General features: G+C 43.7%; 1 protein-coding gene across 11 annotated transcripts in view; it reads left to right on the forward strand.

Annotated features, from left to right (window-relative positions):
• ATE1 (arginyltransferase 1) overlaps positions 1 to 23,589 on the forward strand; it is a 225,862-nt gene extending 202,273 nt beyond the window's left edge. For 6 of the 11 annotated variants that reach the window (XM_029080593.2, XM_029080594.2, XM_029080586.2 and 3 more), the window contains one exon: positions 19,434 to 23,589. In XM_029080593.2, the coding sequence (XP_028936426.1) occupies positions 19,434 to 19,612 (179 nt within the window). In that variant the 3' untranslated portion in view covers positions 19,613 to 23,589. Of the gene's footprint in view, positions 1 to 12,337; positions 12,428 to 19,433 lie in introns of all 11 variants that reach the window. The other 5 variants (XM_029080585.2, XM_029080584.2, XM_029080587.2 and 2 more) reach the window with 1 other exon arrangement.
• Positions 23,590 to 24,458: the final 869 nt, after the last annotated feature.

A 24,458-nucleotide genomic window follows, 5' to 3' on the forward strand; every position in this document is an offset into this window, starting at 1 on the left:
ATAGCATCAATATAAATAAATAGAATTAGAGCTATATACACATCATTCATAAGATGTCAAACAGCAGGGACTCTCTCTATCTGTTGCCGACTTGTTCATTCCAAGCGCTTAGTACAGTGCTCTGAACATAGTAAGCGCTCAATAAATACTATTGAATTGAATGAATAAGATAAATAGCAAAATATGTACATATATACACAATTGCTGTGAGGTAGGGAGAGGGGTAGAGCAGAGGGAGGGAGTCAGAGCGTTGGAGCGGGGAGGAGGAGCATAGGAAAACGGGGGCTTAGTCTGGGAAAAATAGAGATAAGGAAGAAGGAGAGGAAGGTTAGAAGATACCCACTTACTCCTACTGCCTAATGACAGTGTGCCCAACGATAGTGGCCGGAAGGCCCTGAGCTGGGGCGTTGCAGAGCCCCTAGGAGCAGTCAAGAATGGGGGCCCCTGCCTAGGAAATGGTCTAATGATACTACTTCAGGGGCCAAGTGGGTTTTAAAGAGCTGTCGCAGTAGCTGCCATACCCGAAGGCCACCTTGTCCCTGGGCTACCTGGGCAGTCTGGGACACAAAGGCCCAGAGCCCAGCAGTGGTGAGAAGAACCAGGTTTAGGAACCTCGGCAGTGGTTGAGCATGAAAATCCAGTCCTTCCTTACTTTATTCTGCTGCCCGAGTCGTTTTTCTGCCGGGGGGGATGTTCAGTCCATGGCTTCTCTAGTGGTTGCCCATCCACCTCCTCATCTAAGAGAAACTCCTTAGGCCTGGCTTTAAAGCATTCAATCAACTCGTCCCCTCTTATCTTACCTTGCCGGTTGATTTCCTACTACAGTCCAGTCCCCACATTTACGTCAACCTCAGTCTTCTCTATCCCACCACTTTCCTTGCCTGAAACTTCTTCCTGGAACCACCACCCTCCCTACCTTCAGAGCCTTCCTAAAATCGCATCTCCTCCAGGACGCCTTTTCTGACAGAGCTTTCATTTCCCCTACTCCCTCTCCCTTTTATGTTGCCTATGCATTTGGATCTGTGTACGTAGCCATAAGTACTTTTAATGTCTGTCTCACCCTGTAGTTTGTGAGTTCCTTGTGGGCAGGGATTATGTCTACCAACCAACTCTGTTGTATTGTGCTCTCCCAAGTGCTTAGTACAGCAGTGCTGTGCACACAAGAGCTCAATAAATGCCTCTGATTGATCGATTGATTAACTGAAGAACCCCTAAGTGGGAGGACTCGGTCCCTTTGGTGGAGTTTAATTTTCCATCCCTGTTGCGCACACCCGGACACCGTAATCCGCCGAATCTCCATGTGTCACCATCCAGCATCTTCACCCGCAGAGATCCGTGCCCAGATTCCCCAGAAGCAACCAGAGGACAGAGTGGTGAATGGCGTGGACCAAGTTATCCACTCTGCAGTTATCCACTCAGTGCCCAGCTGCCCCGAGGCCACCATTTTAGCTTTTCCTGATTGGATCTCCCCCTGAAATGGCATGTCTCTTCCCCACTTTGCTCTCATGTAAGAGTTCTACAGTCAGGAAATCCCTCCCCTAATGAAGTGTGATTCACTCTCCCTGATCTCCTCTCTTTCTTTACCTCCCCTTCCCTCCTCCATATTTACTTTTCTTCTTCGCATGTCAGCTCAGATGATTTATTTTGACCACTCTAGTGGGTAATATCAACATGAGCAAGACTGAGCTCCTCATCTTCCCTCCCAAACCCGGTCCTCTCCCAGACTTCTCTATCACCATGGATGGCACGACCATCCTTCCCGTCTCTCAGGCCCACAATCTCGGTGTCATCCTTGACTCGTCTCTCTCGTTCACCCCACACATCCTATCCGTTGCCAAGACCTGCCGGTTTCACCTCTACAATATCGCCAAGATCCGCCCTTTCCTCTCCACCCAAACGGCTACCTTACTGTTACAGGCTCTCGTTATATCCCGGCTAGACTACTGTGTCAGCCTTCTCTCTGACCTCCCTTCCTCCTCTCTCGCCCCGCTCCAGTCTATTCTTCACTCCGCTGCCCGGCTCATCTTCCTGCAGAAACGATCTGGGCATGTCACTCCCCTTCTTAAACAACTCCAGTGGTTGCCTATCAACCTCCGCTCCAAACAAAAACTCCTCACTCTAGGCTTCAAGGCTCTCCGTCACCTTGCCCCTTCCTATCTCTCCTCCCTTCTCTCTTTCTACCACCCAACCCACACGCTCCGCTCCTCTGCCGCCCACCTCCTCACCGTCCCTCGGTCTCACCTATCCCGCCGTCGACCCCCGGGTCACGTCCTCCAGCGGTCCTGGAACGCCCTCCCTCCTCACCTCCGCCAAACTGATTCTCTTTCCCTCTTCAAAACCCTACTTAAAACTCACCTCCTCCAAGAGGCGTTCCCAGACTGAGCTCCTCTTCTCCCTCTACTCCCTCTGCCATCCCCCCTTTACCTCTCCGCAGCTTAACCCTCTTTTTCCCCTTTTCCCTCTGCTCCTCCACCTCTCCCTTCCCATCCCCACAGCACTGTACTCGTCCGCTCAACTGTATATATTTCCGTTACCCTATTTATTTTGTTAATGAAATGTACATCGCCTTGATTCTATTTAGTTGCCATTGTTTTTACGAGATGTTCTTCCCCTTGACTCTATTTATTGCCATTGTTCTTGCCTGTCCGTCTCCCCCGATTAGACTGTAAGCCTGTCAAACGGCAGGGACTGTCTCTATCTGTTGCCGACTTGTTCACTCCAAGCGCTTAGTACAGTGCTCTGCACATAGTAAGCGCTCAATAAATACTATTGAATGAATGAATGAATAATATGTTATGCTTGTCTCCCCCTTTAGAATATAAGCAGCTTGTGGGCAGGGAATGTAGCACTAAGTTCTGGGGAAGATACAAGGTATTCCGCATGGACCCAGACCATATCCCACATGGGCTTCACAGTCTTAATCCCCATTTGATAGATGAGGTAATTGAGTAGAGTGACTTCATGTGGTGGAGTCGGGATTAGAACCCAGGTCCTTTTGACTCCCAGGCCCGTGCTCTATCCAATAGGCCATGCCATTTCTTCCAAGGACTTACTACAGTACACCACACCAAATGGGTGCGCAGTAAATGCAGCTGCTATTACTATTCTCTACCAGCTCTTCTCCTTTTAATGTTCTCTCCTCTCTCCACCTCATTCTTCCTTTAGTTTTTCTCATAACCGTTGGCATCTCCTTTTGAGGTTCTGCCTAGGTTCCTTCTGGGAAGCATTCAGCATTTGGTGCAAGCTTGGAGTGAACTAATTATCCCATTGGTTTCCTAAAATCCACATTTTCCTCTAGACTGTGAGCTTGTGGGCAGGGATCCTGTTTACCAACTGTAATGATAATAATAACAATAATGGCTATTATTATTATAATAATACGCTGAGAAGCAGCATGACTTAGCGGAAAGAGCCCGGGCCTGGGAGTCATATAGGTCATGGGTTCTAATCCCAGCTTGGCCGCTTGTCAGCTCTTTGACTTTGGGCAAAATCACTTAACTTCTCTGTGCCTCGATTACCTCATCTATAAAATGGGGATTAAGACTTTAAGCCCCACGTTTGGCAACCTGATTACCTTGTATCTACCCCAGTGCTTAGAACAGTGCTTGGCACCTAGTAAGCGCTTAACAAATACCATAATTATTATTATTATTATTAATAATGATAATAGTATATGTAAAATGCTTACTTTGTGCCAGGCACTGTTCTAAGTGCTGGAGTAGATGTAAAATAATCAGATCAGTCGCAGTCCGTGTCCCACATGGGGCTCACAGGCTTAATTGAGAAGCAGTATGGCTCAGTGGCAAGAACCCGGGCTTGGAAGTCAGAGGTCATGGGTTTGAATCCCGGCTCTGCCACTTGTCAGCTGTGTGACTGTGGGCAAGTCACTTAACTTCTCTGTGCCTCAGTTACCTCATCTGTAAAATGGGGATTAAGACTGTGAGCCTCACGTGAGACAACCTGATTACCCTGTATCTACCCCAGCGCTTAGAACAGTGCTCTGCACATAGCGCTTAACAAATGCCAACAACAAAAAAAAACCAAACTCCCATTTTGCAGATGAGGTAAAACTGAGGCCCAGAGAAGTGAAGTGACTTGCCCAAGGTCACACAGCAAACAGGTGGCAGAGCAGGTGTATTGTCTCCTAAACTGCTTAGTGCTCAATAAATATTATTGATTAATTGATCGATTGGTTTCCTGCCACTGTTTCCCTCTTTTTCTGTCTTCTGTTCCTTAATGTGTCTCTCCTCTTTCAAGCCCAACCTGCTGCTGCAGGAAACATTGAGTGTGCTCTAGACCACAAGCTCCTTGTGGGCAGGCATCAGGTTTACCAAGTAGGCTATATTGTACACAGGAAGCACTCAATAGCTACCATTGATTAATTGATTGCTATACTCTTGCCCCAGTGGTGTGAGAATGCTCGTTATCCTTTTGGTGGTGGACCAATTTAAATCAATCATATTTACTGGGCACTTACTTTGTGCAGAGCCCTGTACTAACTGCTTAGGAGAGTACAGTGCAACAGAATTAGCAGACATGTTTCCTACCCAAAACTGAGGTTTGTGCTTATTTGTCCAAAAGATCATCCTTCACTATTACACACACTCTCCCCCCCACACTCACACCCATAAGACCCCGTAGAGTTTCTGATGTTGTAGCCAATCCCATTTTAAGAATGCTTCTGTTTAGGAATGTGGTCCAGGTTTTCTGGGGCTACTGGGTTCAGGCTTCAGCAGGAGGAATAAGGTGCATGGAGATTATCATATATCTGTCCCAGCGATTGGCACATCCTAAGTGATTCACAGATAGTACAGTTATTATTATTGTTGTCGAGAAGCAATGCGGCCTAGTGGAAGGAGCACAAAACTGGGAGTCATGAGACTTTGATTCAAAACCTAGCTCCACCAGTTGCCTGCTGCGGGACCTTGAGCAGGTCACTTAACTTCTCTCTCCTCAGGTTCCTCATCTGTAAAAATGGGAATGAAATACATGTTCTTTCTCCTCTTTGGGCTCACAGCCCCATGTGAGTCGGGAACTCTGTGTTTATTGTATCCATCCCAATGCTGAATACAGTTCATGGTCCATGGGAAATACTTAAATACCCCAGATGTCATTATTATTGCATCTTGCAGCTAGAGAAGAATTAGCCTCAGGAGGCATACTGCTGAATTGCTCACCTGCTTGCTAACTGCCAGGTGCCCTTGGTTTAAATGAATAAGGAAAACAATACCCAGGAAAATCCTTTCCTTTTTGTATTTCAGTGTCAAAACAGAAGGTCATCTTCAATATATCTTTTATATCCATCATGATTTTAACCAATTGCCATTTAAACCTGGCTCCATTTTATTGTGTAGATATAATAGATTTAATCTGTTGTGGCAGTTTGAATAAGTGTAGAACATGTTTGAACAATGAAATTTATTAGGCTCAGAATATTTAAAGTAAACAAAGGCAAGTCCCCCATCTGCCTCATTAGCCCTCTGTTTCATTCCCTGCCTTTGTAACAAGATAAGCTCCTTCATCCTGCTTCACTGACAATTTGAGCAGATAAAAAGTTTACACAAATAGGTGGATTAAGCAGAGGTCAGAGCTCTCTTATTGGAGGAACCAGAATGCCAGATAAAGAAAGGGGTTTCTTTTGCTTACGTAAAATGCCCAGGATGAAATTTCTCTCTATATATGTATGGAAGTATTTTTACTAAAACCTGAAAATTCATGATAAACAACTGAAGAATGTTTCTTTTCCAAGTCAACAAGGATTTTTTTTCATTTAGATTATAAATTAAATTAGTTCATCCAACTCATTTTCAGATTAGCTGCGTAACAGTGGCACATATCAAGGATTACTGTGTCTTTATCTTCATCTTCCCTCTTTCTTTGCAGTCAGATTAGGGTGTGGCTGCCTAAACCCCAGGTGAGGAAGGCCCAGGTTACATTTCATTTCATTACATTTTTACATTTCAGTGGCTGCTGCCTTCATACCTACTCAGTCCCTGCTTTCTTTTAAATTCACACCAACAACCCAGGCTGTTTACCCCTATTCACTGGCCTCTTCACTCCCAAGGCCCCAAAGACAGTTCAGCTATCTTCTCAGTGTTCTCCTAAACACTGGCTTTCAAGGCCCTAACTAAAGACTGTTCAGCCATCTCCTCTGGGTATCACCAATTCAAGTTGTTACTGCTGTCTTTTACCTCACCAACCCACCAACCCACCAACCCCACCACCAACCCCTTCAATCTCCCTCTCCTGTCAGCCCATCCCAGTCCTCCCCACCCACCTCAACTCCCCTACCCCCGCCACCATCCAACCCCTTGCACTATTCCCACCTCTCCTCCCGATTCCATTGCTGGCAGAAATCTAAATATCAGGGTGACTTCGTCCACTTCAGGTTTATCCTTGAATACTTTACTCTGCTGACAAAATTATTTCTCCATCCTTATCGACACCCATGCCCATCGCCCTCTCCAGTTGTTCCAAACATAAACTCTCTTGTTAGGCTCCCCCCATCCCCTTATCTCCCCTTTCCCATGCCCCGTGACCTGACCACCTACTTTACTAAGAAAATTGACACTATCATTCATTCAGTAGTATTTATTGAGCACTTACTATGTGTAGAGCACTGTACTAAGCGCTTGGAATGTACAATTTGGCAACAGATAGAGACAATCCCTGTCCAATGATGGGCTTATAGTCTAATCGGGGGAGACAAATGGACAAAAACAAGACAACATAATCACGATAAATAGAATCAAAGGGATGTACACCTCATTAACGAAATAAATAGGGTAATAAAAATATATACAAATGAGCACAGTGCTGAGGGGAGGGGAAGGGAGAGGGGGAGGAGCAGAGGGAAAGGGGGCTTAGCTGAGGGAGGCGGGGGGGCGGGGGCAGAAAGGCAGCAGAGGGAGCAGAGGAAAAAGAGGAAGCTCAGTCTGGGAAGGCCTCTTGGAGGAGGTGAGCTTTCAGTAGGGCTTTGAAGAAGGGAAGAGAGTTAGTTTGGTGGAGGTGAGGAGGGAGGGCATTCCAGGACAGCAGTAGGACGTGAGCCAGAGATAGATGGCAGGATAGGTGTCAACGGGGGGACGGTGAGGAGGTGAGCGGCAGAGGAGCGGAGCGTGCAGGGTGGGCGGTAGAAAGAGATAAGGGAGGTGAGGTAGGAGGGGGCAAGGTGATGGAGAGCCTTGAAGCCCATAGTGAGAAGTTTTTGTTTCGTGTGGAGGTTGATAGGCAACCACTGGAGGTTTTTAAGAAGGGGAGTGACATGCCTAGAGCGTTTCTGCAGGAAGATGATCCAGGCAGCGGAATGAAGAATAGACTGGAGCTGGGAGAGACAGGAGGAAGGGTGATCAGAGAGAAGGCTGACACAATAATCCAGCCGGGATATTATGAGAGTTTGTACCAGTACGATAGCCGATTGGTTAGAGAGGAAAGGACAGACCTTGGCGATATTGTAAAGGTGAGACCGGCAGGCATTGGTGACGGATTGGATGTGTGGGGCAAATGAGAGAGCTGAGTCAAGGATGACACCAAGGTTGCAGGCTTGAGAGATGGGAAGGATGGCATATCGTCCACAGTGACAGGGAAGTCAGGAAGAGGACAGGACCTGGGAGGGAAGATAAGGAGCTCAGTTTTGGACATGTTTAGTTTTAGGTTCATTCAGTAGTATTTATTGAGTGCTTACTATGTGCAGAGCACTGTACTAAGCGCTTGGGATGAACAGGTCAGCACCAGATAGAGACAGTCCCTGCTGTTTGACGGGCTTACAGTCTAACCGGGGGAGACGGACAGACAAGAACAATGGCAATAAATAGAGTCGAGGGGAAGAACATCTCGTAAAAACAATGGCAACTAAATAGAATCAAGGTGATGTACAATTCATTAACAAAATAAATAGGGTAACGGAAATATATACAGTTGAGCGGACGAGTACAGTGCTGTGGGGATGGGAAGGGAGAGGTGGAGGAGCAGAGGGAAAAGGGGAAAAAGAGGGTTAAGCTGCAGAGAGGTGAAGCGGGGGGGGTGGCAGAGGGAGTAGAGGGAGAAGAGGAGCTCAGTCTGGGAAGGCCTCTTGGAGGAGGTGAGTTTTAAGTAGGGTTTTGAAGAGGGGAAGAGAATCAGTTTGGCGGAGTGAGGAGGGAGGACGTTCCAGGACCGCGGGAGGACGTGGCCCAGGGGTCGATGGCGGGATAGGCAAGACCGAGGGACGGTGAGGAGGTGGGCGGCAGAGGAGCGGAGCGTGCGGGGTGGGCGGTAGAAAGAGAGAAGGGAGGAGAGGTAGGAAGGGGCAAGGTGATGGAGAGCCTTGAAGCCTAGAGTGAGGAGTTTTTGTTTGGAGCGGAGGTTGATAGGCAACCACTGGAGTTGTTTAAGAAGGGGAGTGACATGCCCAGATCGTTTCTGCAGGAAGATGAGCCGGGCAGCGGAGTGAAGAATAGACTGGAGCGGGGCGAGAGAGGAGGAAGGGAGGTCAGAGAGAAGGCCGACACAGTAGTCTAGCCAGGATATAACGAGAGCCTGTAGCAGTAAGGTAGCCGTTTGGGTGGAGAGGAAAGGGCGGATCTTGGCGATCTTGGCGATTTAGGTGGCGGGCAGACGTCCAGGTGGACAGATACGAGCCTGAAGGGAGGAGGAGAGAACAGGGGAGCAGATGTAGATTTGGGTGTCATCTGCATAGAGATGATAGTTGAAGCCATGGGAGCGAATGAGCTCACCAAGGGAGTGAGTGTAGATGGAGAATGCTATCAGGCATGAGCTCCCTAAAATCTCCTCTACCCCTCCTCAGTCCCTCCCTCCTCCCGCCCCCTCTTCAACTCTCCCATCCTATCCAGCAATATCTCTAGAGGAGATCTTCCTCCTCTCAAAATCCACCCCCTCTACCTGTGCATCTGACCCCATTCCTTTGCACTTTATCAAAACACTTGCCCCCTTCCTTCTTTCCTCCTTAACAGCTATCTTCAACTGCTCGCTCTCCAGTGACTTCTTCCCCACTGCTTTCAAACATGCCATTGTCTCCCCTATCCTAAAAAAATCCTCCCTTGACCCCACGGCTCCCTCCAGTTATTGCCCCATCTCCTTCCTACTGTTCCTCTCCAAAATCCTTGAGCGAGCTGTCTACATCTGCTGTCTCAAATTCCTCTCTGGAAGTTTTTCCCTTGACCTCCTCCAATCTGGCTGCCGTTCCCTTCACTCCACAGAAACTGCCCTCTCCTTTTACCAGATCCATCGGCCTCTACTCCATCCTAATCCTCCTCGACCTCTCAGCTGCCTTCGACACTGTCGACCACCCCCTTCTCCTGGAAACATTATCCAAACATGGCTTCAATGACAGCCGTCCTCTGCTGGCTCTCCTCTGTCTCTCTGGCACTTCATCCCCATTTCCGTCGCAGGCTCCTCCTCTGCCTCCTATTGAGGGGGCCCCTCAAGGTTCAGTTGTGGGTCCCCTTCTACTCTCCATCTACACCCTCTCCCTGGGGAACTCACTCACTCCCATGGCTTCAAGTACCACCTCTTTGCAGATGATACCCAAATCTACCTCTCCAACCCTGATCTCTCTCCCTCTCTTCAGTCTCCATTTCCTCCTGCCTTCGAGACATCTCTAATTAGATGTCCTGCCGTCAACTCAAACTTAACGTGTCCAAAACAGAACTCCTTGTCTTCCTACCCAAATCTTGTCTTCCCATGACTTTCCCATCACTGTATACGGCTCCACCATCCTTACCATCTCACAAGCCCGTGATCTTGTCATTATCCTTGACTCCTTTCTCTCACTCAACCCACATATTCAGTCCATCACTAAATCCTGTAGGCCCCACCTTCACAACATCGCTAAAATCTACTCTTTCTTCTCCAGCTAAACTGCTACCCTGTTAATGTGATCACTAATCCTATCCTGCCTGGATTACTGCATCACCTCCTTCCTGACCTCCCAGCCTCCTGTCTCTTCCCACTCCAGGCTATACGTCACTCAGCTGCATGCATCATTTTTTTACATAAACGATCAGGACTTGTTTCCCCCCTCCTCAAAAAACTCCAGTGGTTGCCCATTGACCTCCCCATCAAACAAAAACTCCTCACCATTGGCTTCATATAACTCAACCGCCTTTCCGCCTCCTACCTCACCTCCCTACTCTTCTGCTACAGTCCAGCCCACACACTTTGCTCCTTTAATGCTAGCCTTCTCACTGTGCCTTGATCTCATCTACCATCTTGCAGTTGACCCCTGGCCCACGTCCTGCTTCTGGCCTGGAGTGCCCTCCCTCCTCAAATCTGAAAGATGATTAGACTCCCCAACTTCAAAGCCTTATTCAGGGCATGTGTCCTCCAAGAGGCCTTCCCTGATTAAGTCCCCCTTTTCTCTTCTCCCATTCCCTTCTGCATTGCCCTGACTTGCTCCAATTGTTTTTCTCCCCTCCTTGCCCCACAACACTTATGTATATCTGTCATTTATATTATTGTGTGTCTTCCCCTCCTCTAAACTGTAAGTTCATTGTGGGCAGGGAATGTGTCTGTTTATTGTTGTACTGTACTCTCCCAAGTGCTTGTACTCTCCCACTGTAAGTGGTCAATAAATATGATTAAATGAGTGAGTGAATAAATGCTCTTCTGCTGTGGTAGATGAAAGATAACCAGATCAGACATCATCTCTCAGGTTTATAATCTAAAAAATAAGAAAATCAGGCATCTTATTCCCATTTTCCAGATGAGGTAACTGAGGCACAGTGAAGTGACTTGCCCATGGTCACACAGCAGGCATGCAGAGGAGCCAGGATTAGAACCCTGGTCCTCTGCCTCCCAGGCCCATATTCTTTCCACAAGGCTATGCAGCCACTCAAAATTAGCTTACTCACTGTACTTCTCTCTTGGTTTTATCACCCTTCCTTCTATCTCAAACTCTGCCCCCGTTCAAATTCTCGTGACTTCAGCTCTCCCATATTCAAAGCCTTACTGACATCCCACCTCCTCCGGGAAGCCGTCCTGACTAATCTTTCCTCTCTCCAGTTTACATCTTCGTCTCAGCACTTTTGCAGTCACCGCTTCCTGTGGCACTTTTAGTGATGGTAATAATAATAACAGTAATACTGATGGCATTTGTTAAGTGTTTTCTATATGCAAAGCACTATAGTAAACGTTGGGGTAGATAGATACAAGTTAATCAGGTCAGATGCAGTCCCTACCCCAGATGGGACTCACAGTCTAAGTGGGAGGGAGAGAGGGTATTGAATTTCCCTTTTTAAAGATAAGGAAACTGAGGCACAGAGAAGTAAAGTGACTTGCCCAAGTTCACACAGCAGGCAAGTGGCAGAGCCAGAATTAGAACCCAGATCCCGGGCCCATGCTCTTTTCTCTAGGCCACACTGCTCCTCATGCAGTAGCCTCACTTGCACGTGTCTATATAAAACCTTTTTCCTCACTCTGTGAATTATTATGCGTCGGTCTCCTCTGTTAGACCGTAAGCTCTCTGTGGATCTGTTGAATTTTCCCAAATGCTTAGGGCAATGCTTTGCACCCAGTAGTAGGTGCTCAATAAGTGTGACTGATTGACTGAGTGATGATGAGGTATAATGAGGTGGCTTCAGGCTCTGGAAAATGTTCGTCCCCAACCTCTGACAACATCCTGCTTCAGCTCCTCATTTCTGGAAGGCTGTTGAGCTTTGCAGAGGTTATGTACGATCTGAGCGTATGAGGGAAGAATACTCTGTTCTTGCCCAGTTAGTCCCCTCTACGCACCCGTAATGGCCAAAACCTCACTCTAAATGACAACCATTTATATATACAAGGGGTGGACAGTGAATTAAATGACAACCATTTATATGCAAGGGATTGACTATGAATTAACATCTTGTTTTTCTCTGGCAATAGGAGCTAGAGGATACTAATGAGAATAAGAAAGAATGAAATAGAAAAGAAATTAAAAGTACTGTCTCCTCAAGTGAGTCAGCAGTGGGCCAGATCTTGACTCCAGATTCTTGGCAGCCCCAAGAGTTGGCATTTCTCTTCCACAAGGCTCTCAAGTGGCACTGGGATTCCCTGGGGAAAACTGGGGATTGCAGTCGGATGGTTGCTATGGAAAGGAACAGCATGCTGGCGTCCCACCCTGTTTCTAGCTCTTTTGAGTAATGGAAATAGAGGAAACCAGGCAAAATGATGGTAATTGGTAGATAAGAATTTATTGGGAAGATAGTGTGACCAATAAAAAGCACTTGGCTTTGGTGACATACAGAAAACGAATATCCCTTTCTTGCAGTCAATTCAACTTGAATAATTTATGGTTCCAAACTCTTAATACCAAAATCTATATAGTCCATTTGAGACTTTTTCTTGCAACCTGTTCTAGTAAACAAGCGAGTGCTAAAACACCAAAGACCGACCAAGCCACATAATAGCCACATCATGGGAGAAAGGAACAGTATCACACATGTATCAGGTAGGTGACCCATTTTCAACTAGTGTTACATGGTGCGCTCTCATTTCTGGCAGCAAGTCATTTCCAGTAACCTTGGAGCACCTCTTGGCCTTGTAGCACTCACTCACCAAATGCCTCACATAAATGCTGGCAGTGAAAATCCTGGAGATCAAATGGCCCAAACCTACATTTCCCTACGTTCATTTTTCCCAGAGAGCCACTGTGTTGTCCGGTATTTGACTGTTGGTATTTGATTTGCCTCACTTTGTTTTATATCCCACCTGTTGTTGCTAGGATCTTCCTGAAGCCCACAAGGTGGTTTTCTCATGCATTTGGTTCCCAGCCTCCCTCAGCTCTGCTGCGTGGTTTTAGGGTGTATTCGCTGACTCTTTGCCCTCCTTGTTTTTGGTCCCTTTCAGCTTATCGTGCCTTGAGTGTTTAGATTGCTGGCATGCAAGGCCGTGATGTTTTCAGCATCATTTTGATGCCAAAACACAGCATAATATTCTGTGATTTTCCCTTTTTATTTGGGAGGGAGGGGATGGTGATGAAATTGTTTGGCATGCTGGATGGTTTTTTGGTGGTAGTCTGGCCAGACTATATAAGTCCTCTGAAAACCTTCAGTTTGGGCTGAACCTTGATTCCCTGAAGGCCATCATCATCAGTGGTATTTATCGAATGCATACTATGTTCAGGGCAGTGTGCTAAGTGCTTGGGAAAGTAAAATACAACAGGGTTGGTAGACTGGACTGTAAGCTCGTTGTGGGCAGGGAATGCTTCTGTTATACTGTTATGTTCTACTCTCCCTCTACTCCCCGTGCCCATAATGAACTTACAGTCTAGAGACCATAACGGGTAATTAGAGGGAAATATTGAATATACAGAGTTTCAGCTCCTTGTTACTGGCTTGTTTTGTACTTCCTAGTGGGTGCTCAGTAAACGCTGTTGTAACAATTACATTCCTCTCCATGATTGCCCATGGCATTCATCACACAGTTTCTCCAGGCATCGTGGGGCCCCTTACGAAGGCGGAATCCTGGACTGGATGGACCATTGATCTTGAACAGTAATGGCATTTCTCAAGTTCTTATGTTTTTCATCAATCAATCGATGGTATTTATTGAGTGCTTTCTTCCCGCAGAGCACTGTACTGTACTCACTTGGGTGAGTAATAATAATAATTGTAGTATTTATTAAGCGCTTACTGTGTGCCAAGAACTGGACTAAGCGCTGAGGGTGGATATTAGGAATTAGGTTGGACAGTCGCTGTCCCATATGGGGCTTAGAGTCGCAATCCCCATTTTGCAGATGAGGGAACTGAGGCCCAGGGGAGTGAAGAGTCTTGCCCAAGGTCCCACAGCAGACAAGTGGCAGAGCTGGGAATAGAACCCATGACATTCTGACTCCCAGGCCTGAGCTCTAGCCATTAGGTCATGCTGCTTCAATACGGAGTATAATATAGCAGAATTAGTAGACATATTCCCTGCTCATAACAATCTTACAGCCTAGCTTACAGTTGTATTTAGGGAAGTTGATCTTCCTCGATTCAAAACCCACCCTCTTGGGTGTGAGAAGTGACTTCCTCCCACCTCTCATGAGTCAGTTCTCATGTGCATGCATGCATGCACACACATCTCCACTTTTTCCTTTGGGAACATTCTGCCCACCCTCCCCTGCAATCTGAAAGCAGATTCATTTCAACCCATCAGATTTTTCTGGCCTGGCAACGTCAACATCAGGCAGAGATGGGGTGATTCCCTAAGGTGGGATCTCTGACATTGGACATGCTCTCCATCTACTTATGAGATAATGGCACCCCAACATCTGTCCACCTTTAAAGGGAAATAGCTTCCATTCTGCTTTTTTATATATTGGCCAAACAGCCATTCGTGGGCTCTTGGAGAGCAGCAACTTAGCAGTTGGCTGGCTACCATAAATAATGGTGTACTCTGTGAGCAGTCTGCCACCAGAAACAAGGCAATTGGCCAGGTACCTTCTAAGCATTCGCTTTTTAAGTTTTTAATTTAACGATGCCTGTGGTGCTTCGTTGAAGCGATGGTTTCGATCCACTCCTAACCAAGATCCAGGACCTTAGGAATGCATGTGATGTTCAACGTTTCTACCTCTTAAGCGGAAATCTTGCTATTTTCCTTTTTCAGGCGGGTATGTCATGAGAATAAATTAAAATGACTTATAGGAAGCACACTAAGCAGCGTGGCTTAGTGGACGGGCTTGGGAGTCAGAGGACATGGATTCTAATCCTGGCTCTGCCACTTATCTGCCCTGTGACCTTGGGCAAACCACTTCACTTCTCTGTGCCTCAGTTCTCTCATCTGTAAAATGGGGATTTAGACTGTGAGCCCCACGTGGACAACATGATTAACTTGAACCCACCCCAGCACTTGGAACAGTGCTTGGCACCTATTAAGTGCTTAACAAATACCACAATTATTAGTATTATAGGAAGAGCTCTGTGATCTGAGAATAAATGACTGTTAAAAACATATGTTATCATTATTGATTAGATTTGAAAGCAGTTTCCCCTGCGCAGAAGAGAGAATGTTGTCTCGAGTCCAAAGAAGGACATCTTTCCAGGCTCGAATGAGTGTGTAGAAAGCAAGATTTGTGGGGGGTAAATTGTTTGGCATTAGTCATAATAGTAACAATGTAGCTGCATTTTTTGAGCTCGATTCACTACGCTGTACTAGGTGCTTGGGAAGTACAGGTAAAGAAGAGACTCATTCCCTGACCGTAAGGAGCTTCTACACTTAATGGGGGAAATAAAAATCTATGTATTTTTTTAAATAAAGCCCATTAAGAGAAGCAGAATGGCTTAGTGGAAAGGGTATAGACCTGGGAGGCAGAGGACCTGGGTTCTCATCTTGGCTCTGTCACTTGTCTGCTGTCTGAACTTGGGCAAGTCAATTTTGGGGTGCCTCAGTTTCCTCATCTATAAAATAGGGTTCCAGTACCTCTTCTCCCTCTTACATAGTCTGTGAGCCTCATTTGGGCAGGGTGTGTGTCTGACCTGATTATGTTGTATCTACCCCAGTGCTTAAGTACGTGGCTCAGTGGAAAGAGCATGGGCTTGGGAGGCAGAGGTCATGGGTTCGAATCCCAGCTCTGCCACTTGTCAGCTGTGTGGCTGTGGGCAAGTCACTTAACTTCTCTGTGCCTCAGTTACCTCATCTGTAAAATGGGGATGAAGATTGTCAGCCTCATGTGGGACAACCTGATTACCTTGTATACCCCAGCGCTTAGAACAGTGCTCTGCACATAGTAAGCGCTTAACAAATACCAACATCTTAAGTCACTTCTTGGCACATAGTAATAACCATAATTGTTATTAAATAGTTAATAAGCATTGATATATGACCAGTTTTAGGAGAAATTTATCTTGGCAATATTCTGTAGTTTTACCAAGAAAATCTGTAAGTATAGAAGTTATGGGGGAGGAGCGGAAAGTGAGACAGGGGAGACACAGAGGAGGGTGAAATCAGCATTCTTTGGCAATGTTCCATCAGTCTTCATTTCTTGTACAGATCCCAATCGGGCAGAGGTGGCATAGACACCCAGCTTTGAAAAATTTTACACATTTCTCATAGTATGAACGTGTGTGTTGGTTTCAAGTTCATTATCTCCTCATTTTAAATAAAAGTTTAGCAAAGCATAATCTCCAGTTTGTAGCCTCATAGCAGATTATCTTTCCTTTAGTGAGTAGCATGACACTTCAGGCAAATATAAATAATGATACTAATAATTATGGTATTGTTAAGCGCTTACTATATGCCAAACACTGTTCTAAGAGCTGGGATAGATACAAGGATCAAGTTGGAAACAGTCCCCGTCCTATATGGGGCTTACAGTCTCAATCCTCATTTTACAGATTATTTAACTGAGGCACAGAGAAGTGAAATGACTTCCCCAATGTCACACAGCCCAGGCAAGTGGTGGAGCCAGGATTAGAACCGACGGCCTCTGACTCGCAAGCCCGTGCTCTTGCCACTGGGCCATGCTGCTCATCTCAGGAATCAGCAGGAATCCTTGCTAGACAGCCCTGACTCTAGCCGGGAGCTGTGCACAAATTGTGAGAGGGTTATGGAGACTTTATAATTACGAGGGATTCCCGAGAGAAGCCCATTATCCCAAGGAACAGACACCAGTGAGGAGAGGATCTGTTGTTTTGGGGGAGAAAAGTTTCCTAATCAGGAAAAGAGAACTCCTCAACTGGTTGCCCACCCCACTGTACCCAAACAGTGAGCCAAGATGGCCCACGTAAGGGGCTTATGAGGGAATGCTGGCTTCTGAAGCTCTACTCTGCTGGAATGCACAGTTTTTGCTGACTTTAGAGCAAGGGTTTCACACATAACTGCTCATTATTAGAAATGTGCTGGTCTTGAGTAGTGATTCAAGAGGAACATAATGATACTTTTTAGCCTTTATTCAGTTTGAGAGGATAAGGCTCAACATCAGCAACATGGAGTGGAATGTTATCAGCAGATCCAGTTCCCCAGGTAGCAAGCATACCACAAGAGTAGGCAAGGAGGTAGAAAACAAAATTCAAAAATGGTAGCGAGTCTTTGGGGAGTCTCAGAGACAGCTTGTGGCATTTATTCAGAGCAAGTCGAAGGAGTACAGGGAAGTTATAGTGTTTGACCCTCCTTTGTGGCCATGAGGCTTGGATTGACCACCGACTTACAATTCTGGAACATTTCCATGCAAAGCCACCAGCACACATTGCTCAAGAGTTAGTGGCAAGACAGGATCCCAACCAGTGAGGTTTTGGGAACACAGTCAGGCCAGCAGTCGCAGCAGACCTCTAGTGAGTGGGACATATAAGGACGCTAGACAATAAAGGATCCCCAAACAACAGTTCTAAGGTGAACAGGGTGGACAGAAGAAATGCTTAAAAAACTCAGTGAAGTAAATTCTCAAGCACCGTGATAGTGGAGAGTTAAGAGGCAGTTAAATTACTGATCAAATTACTACAGCAGCATCACCTTTGAACATAAATATATAGACTGTAAGTTCCTTGAGGATAGGGATAGTGTCCAGTCTATGTCCAGTCAATCAGTGATATTTACTGAGTGCTTAGTGTGTGTAGAACACTGTCTTAAGCATCTGAAAGAATGCAACACAGCCGAGTCGCTAGACACATTCCCTGCTCACAAGGAGCTTACAGTCTAGAGGAGGAGTTTACAAGAGGGTAGGCTAGTATCTACCAATTATATTGTAATTAATTATATGAATTTAATGAGCGATTATTGTGTGCAGAGCCCTCTACTAAGGCCTTGGGAGAGTATAGTGTATAGTTGGTAGATCTATAATTCTGTTTGTTTATATTCCCATCTGTTTTACTTGTACTTATGTCTGTCTTCCCCCTCTAGACTGTGAACCCAATATGGGTAGAGATTATCTCTCTTTATTGCTGTATTGTGCTTTCCAAGACTGTAGTGCAGTGCTCAGCACACAGTAAGTGCTCAATAAATACGATTTGAAACATTCCCAGTCTAGTCTACTGTACTTTCCAAAGCACTTATACAGTGTACTTATTATTTATTTCTTCTAGTATTATAATATATCATCAATTATTAATATATAATGCTATAATGTATTAATAATACTTTATTATGTATATTTATTGCACACACTCTGTGGGCAATATACTGTTTTAAGCAATGAAAACAACAGATGCAAGAGACACATTTTCTGCCCCTAATGAGTTTTTAACTCCAACAGGGGAGACTGACATAAACATATGTACAAATAATGGAATCAGAAAAAAATTGTTGAATCTACAACAATCTGAATGTGCATAGTGACATGTGAGGATGGGAATGATAAAAGCCTAAGTGCCAGATGGGGTTGGTGTTTGGGTACAACTTGGTTCCTCTGATTATATTTTGTATTCAGAGCAGAGTTCCTCCTGTGGAATGTATGCACTGTATGCATTGAATAAATACCATTGATTGATTTGAAACCACAGATTTCTTAGATTTAAAATTCGAGAGGCTTACTGGTTTGCTTTACCTTTTGAAGAGATTTGTATACTCCCTGTGGAAATTTTTTGATGTGGTAAGGATATGTGTTTCTATAATCTGTTTTATAATAAAATGTTTTGATTTTGACTTGGGTTGTAATGGCTCGAACCCTCCAGCATCATGCCCAGCAAGGTGGTTTTTCCAAGTCAAATTGATGAGTCAAGAGAAGACCTCGTTACCAGTGGTCATGTAGGGAAGCTGTCACATAAAATAGATTTCTGATGGATCTTTAAGAAAGATTTGAGATTTTAAAACTTAGCTTTAAACAGTGTTTAAGAAATAGGAAATCTGTTCTATTTTAATTAACCTTAAGCTGTTGATTTACACAGCATTTCAGATGTAATGATGAAAGGTAGGGATCTCTTGATGAGAGTAATAGTAATAATAATGATAGTAATGATCGATTAATAATATTTATTGACTGTCTGTCAAGTACAACACCTGGCAATTTAGTACCAAGTTACCAACTTGGCAAATTCAGGAGATTATACTGTAGTGGGGAGGAAACTGCGGTTGTGATGATATTTATTGAGCACACACTGTGGGCTATGTTCTGTTTGAAGCACTGAGAACAACAGAAGCAAGTGACTCATTTTCTGCCCCTAAGGAGTTTTTAACTCCAACAGGGGAGGCTGACATTAAAATATTTACAAATAATGGAATCAGAAAAAACTGTTACATGTAGAACCGAATATGCACAGTGACATGTGAGGATGGGAATGTTAAAAGCATAAGCCCCAGAAAGGGCTGATGTTTAGATACAACTTGGTTCCTCAGATTATATTTTGTATTCAGAGCAGAGTTTCCCTTGGGGCTGTACCTGTATTATAACATGCTGCAATTTATGAGAACCACTCCTAGAAGGCAACTTGAGTTAGCAACTGTGTTCTATGTGATTTCAAAAGGGTTTTATTAAGCAACCAAAAAGATCATGTGGGTTAGCGTATGACTTTGATAAATTAATCATTCATTTGGTTTTGTTGCAGTTGATGAAGGTCGCCTAAAGGAACTTGATCGCTTACGAGTGCTTCACAAGAGAACGATTATGCCTTATAACGTATACAAGAAACGCCAGAAAGATCCCAACAGTGAAGCCACTATCCAGCAATATGCAAGTTTGGTGGGACAGGTGTGTTCAGAAAGGATGTTACTGTTTAGAAGCTGAAGAAAATGTTTTGAAGGTTAACGGTCAACTCTCTAGGTACCATATCGTGCACTTCTGTTGGATAATCAATAACCTGTTTATATTTTGATAGATATATGGGTAAATAAGATAGCTAAAAATTAGAAACTTATTATAAAAATATTCTAAAATACTAAAGAGAAAAACCTATGTGAAACCTATGACAAGTTTATGCAAAGACTTTGAGAATGTGCCAAGACCTTATCTCAAACTTCGGATTTTGGGTTTTTTGTAAGCAGGAAATGTGGGGTTTCATTTTCAGTGATGCTTTTCTGGTTTGTACGACGCTACAGTGGATTCTGAATCGATTTGGGTCTCAGAGATATTCATTTTATGTAGGAAAAATGGCACCAGTTTGGATGCTCCAAACCAGTTAAAATAATTTTATCTATTGATAGGTATAAAGAAATATTGGGCTTATTGACAGTACAGTTCACAACCGCACATGTGGACCCCTACTTTCGTTTAACACAGTCTTATGAAAGCCCTCTAAAGTTTTATTCTCAAAATCAGTGGGAATGTCCAGGCTGCCCTGACCACTTCCTTCCTACATCTCTCTTCAGGGCTCCTGGCCAAGTCCTTGCTTCATCATATATAGCTGGACTGTTCCTTGGGGGCCAGCTCTACTGCCCTGCTTTCTCCCAACTCTCTGAGTAGATTCTAACTTTCAGGCCTTCCTGCCTCCCGAACACCCTCCTCTTCCTTACTGAACTTCCTTCTCCATTCTCTTCCCCCTTATCTTGTTCCTGACCATCCCATGGCCCAACCAGTGACTACCAGGACAGAAAGCGGTCACTGAGCCAACCACGGTGCTTTTCAGAGTCCCCAAAAGAGACAACTTTACCTTCAGAGAAGAAATTTCCGGGCCTTTTTCTGCTTGTTGATTGATAGTCCATCATCTTGGGCATATCTCACTGAACCTGAAATGTTTCCTTATTCCAGACCTCCTGAATGACTGACCTTTATTATGTGGATGGCCAATCCCTCTCATTCTCCTCCTTGATGATCTCCTGTTCTACCCAGGGACAGGACTAAGTTAATGTCCAAGCCCTCCCAAGCTTTGTGAGAGCCAGGGACCCAAGTTGCTGAGAGAGTGCAAAGAATCCCCTCTTCCATCCCCATCCCTTTCCATAAAAGGGACTCAAAAATATGAGTGCAAAATGTTTCTATGCATCAACAGTGTTTTTAGAGGAAAGAAGTTTAATCAAATTTAGTCCCCACTGTGGCCCCCACCCTGCCCACACACATATACCAGGATCCTTTCTGAGCTCCAGGAAATCCTCTTTTTTGTATAGACTTGGTGGTCAAGAGGGCTGTGTAGATGATCATCCAGCAGCTGGAGAAGAAATAAAATTGGGGAATCTGAACCATATCCCCAATCCTCTCTCCCCACACATCTCTTGCCCCTTCCATGCTGCCCCAAACTTGATTGACATCTGCCTGGGGATTGCCCAGTTAGAGAGCCAGGCTTCAACATGAGCTCCCTTTGTAGCCTCTATTTGAGGAAAGCCTATCAAGGCTCCAATCTGAAACACAGTTTATCTGAGAGTTTTTTCCACTCTATTGAGCCGTTTTAAAAGCCAAAGACATCTAAAAAGACCGATCAATTGGCAAACACAGATTTGCAATCTGTACAGGTTCATAAATAAAGCAACTCAAGACTGTAGAATAAAAAGGACACTTGAGCCTATAAATTTAAAATATGCATCGGGCTCTGGGGTCCTGTTTATCATCAGTCTTCTATAACCACTTACTTTACTCACTGCTCTGTCCTAACTGTGCAGAGGATAATGAATTGTGTTTTCCAAAAGCAGGATTTTTCTTTTGTCACCATTAAATTTGCTTTAAGGAGAGAATAAATGGAAGTAAAAAACCAGACTCCTTTGTTACAAAGCAAATTCTTTTGCTGAGAAAGTTCACCATGTTAAGGGAGATCAAGAGAACCATTATGGTACTTCTTAATAATTGGAAAATAGAGTCCTCAACCATCACCCGACTGTCCCTTCTAATTAGAAACGCAGCTCCCTAAGAACTGCAAGATATCTTTCAACAATTTTACCCTCAGTTAAATTAATTCAGTTGTCCAAGCTTTTCATTGTTTTAGGTAGCTATGAGCTATGTTTTTTTTGATCCAGATGAATTAGAGATTGATTCTTCTGTAGTTCTTTCATTATAATTGATTGAGTTAAGGAGGTGGTAAATTTACCACTACAGGACTGCACACCCTGTTTTTGTTTTTAATGCATATGTTTTTTATTAGTTATGGGTATAATTCCAACTGCATAGAATTTGTCAATGCATAAGATTTCGTTTTACTCTCTGAATTATTTTAATGCAGTGAAAGGTGGCAGAGGTTAAATCCTGACTAACTAAAGCAAAGCTCGTCGCTAAAGTAAAATAATAAAGGAACAAGGCAAGTATCTAATTAAAAAGTTCTAAAAATTGGAGAACACTCTGAAAAATCTGAAATGATAAGGGTCTGTGTTCATATTTCCAAAGTCCATCAATGAATGTAAGAGGAAGGATGTGATTATATGTTAAATGTATCTTTATTCTTTTGTATCTACTTGTCGAATAGTCTGCTGAATGAAACTAGATGGAAAGAAATAAACTACTTCTTGTGTGTTCTGACTGTCACCAATCAGTACCTTAGTGATATCGGTTTCTCTGTGTTCTGGGTTATGCAGGCTGAATGGGTAAACTCAAAGGACATCATGTGAATTCAAAAAAGTTGTAATTGCTTGATTCATATTAATGGATTTATCTCTTCTAAGTTTACTTAATCTATATTCTTGAAGCAAAAGAACAGCATTAAACATGGAATTTGAAAAGGTCTCTCTTCTCACGTTGTAAGTACAACATAGTTGATAAAAACAAAGTAGTGATTTCATTATTCTATTTCCTCTACCAGCAGTTTTAGATTTTTAAAATGGAGTTGAATTGCAAAATATTTCTAAGTTAATTTTAAGTTTAAAGGCATTATAACAAACACCAAGCATCTGCAAAATGAGTCACCCTAGGAACCAACCTAGGCAATTTTTTGATTTTCAGTGTATTTTTTGCTAAACTTACTCTTTGAGAATCAATTCCATGTGAGTTCATAAGGGATGGAGAAGCCCCCAAAAGAGAACTAGTAGAAAACTAAGAAATCAGAAGTCTCAAAATTACGTGACATTTATGTTTTTTAAAACCACTGGCTTTTTTCTCCATTACACATTTCCAGTTTGGCATTTGAATATACAGAAATACAGCCAAAGTGGAACACAAAAGCTAAATTTGAGAGGAATTGAGTCTCCAGCTTAAATCAGATATTTTGTCATTGCCCAAAAATAAAAATTTTCAACATTTTTGATCAGCATTTATCATAGGGAATGTTTTTAAAATGTCACAAACTAGAATCGTGGCAGTCAGCAGAGAAGCTAAGTGTCATCTTCCCAACTTGCATCATTCAGTCAGATGATTTCACTTTACTTTGAACATTGAATTTTCATGCTTTGTCAGTCTGTTCCAGATTAAAATCACTTCACTTAAGCCTTTCTAATTTAATTAATGGTAAATGAGAATTCATAAATATTTCATGAAGTCCAATTCACATTTAGTGAATTCTGTATTCAGGGACATTGAATAGTCTCTCCTGACTAATGGAGCTTGTTTGATTTATAAAGGGAAAAAATAGCATTACAGGTTTTTTGTTTTGTTTTTGATTTTGTTTTTTTCTCCTGGCCCAGTCAAAAACTCTCAAGCTAGTTTCTGGTGAAAATTCAATGGCCCGTCTTCTTGCGAGCACAAGTCTAAAATGCAATTAGGACAGACCTGTATTTGGAAAAGCAGGAATAGCTACTTCAGATGAATTAATGGACACATTTTATGATCTTTGAAAACTTTTAAATAATATCTATATTGTAGTTTTGAAAAAATGTATTATAATGATTATTTTAAATACAATAAAATCTAAATTTGAATAATTTGAATATTGATTGTAGCACACTATAAAGATATGCTTGCTAGGGGAGTATGTTATATAATCTCATTTGGTATTTGTAATATATTTTCCACCACATGTACTTTTCATTATACATTATTCTTCTTCATCTCACAAATTTACACTCTGCACATCATTACCCCTTGAACTTGAATGAAGCCTGCTGATAACCTGCTTCCTCTGGCAAGCTTTTATCATCAGCAATTCTAAATTCTGTTGTAGTCTCCCAGGTGCTTAGTAGAGTGCTCGGCACATAGTAAGTGCTCAAGAAGTACAGTCTATTAAAATGATTTTCAGTAGTGGTGGCTTTTTTGATCAAGTATGTAGAGGCATGGGCAGGTATAATTGAGATATTTTTCTATAAAACTTGGGCCTTTTGGCAGTAAATCATTTTATGTGGTTCTCCAAGTCTGGCTGACTAAGTGAGAATAATGGAGACCCAAAGATCTCTGAGGTGCTTATCCCTGAGACTGCTGGCTTCATTTTTTCCCTATGGTAGGGGCAAGTCTGCTGCACCAGCCTACTTTAGAGGAACCCTAAGGATTAATTTCTCACGTCAGAGCCGGAAGCTAGACATTTCTCCACTCCATTCAGTTCAGCTGGGTCACAGTCAATTGCATGACCATACAGTTTACATTTTGAAGTGGCACTAAATTTAAGTACCTATGTCCTGGAGGAGTTGGTTTGTCCTGGATAAAGACCAAAACACTGGGAAATAGAGATATGATACAAAGGATAGGATCAAATAACCATTGTCCATTTTGAGGGATGGAGAAGATGGGAGCCCCTTAGATTGATGCTAAGGCAAAGAAAGAATGCACAGTGAAATTTCCAGTTTTCATATGT

Source organism: Ornithorhynchus anatinus, chromosome 16, assembly GCF_004115215.2.
Source record: "Ornithorhynchus anatinus isolate Pmale09 chromosome 16, mOrnAna1.pri.v4, whole genome shotgun sequence".
Taxonomy (NCBI): Eukaryota; Metazoa; Chordata; class Mammalia; order Monotremata; family Ornithorhynchidae; genus Ornithorhynchus; species Ornithorhynchus anatinus.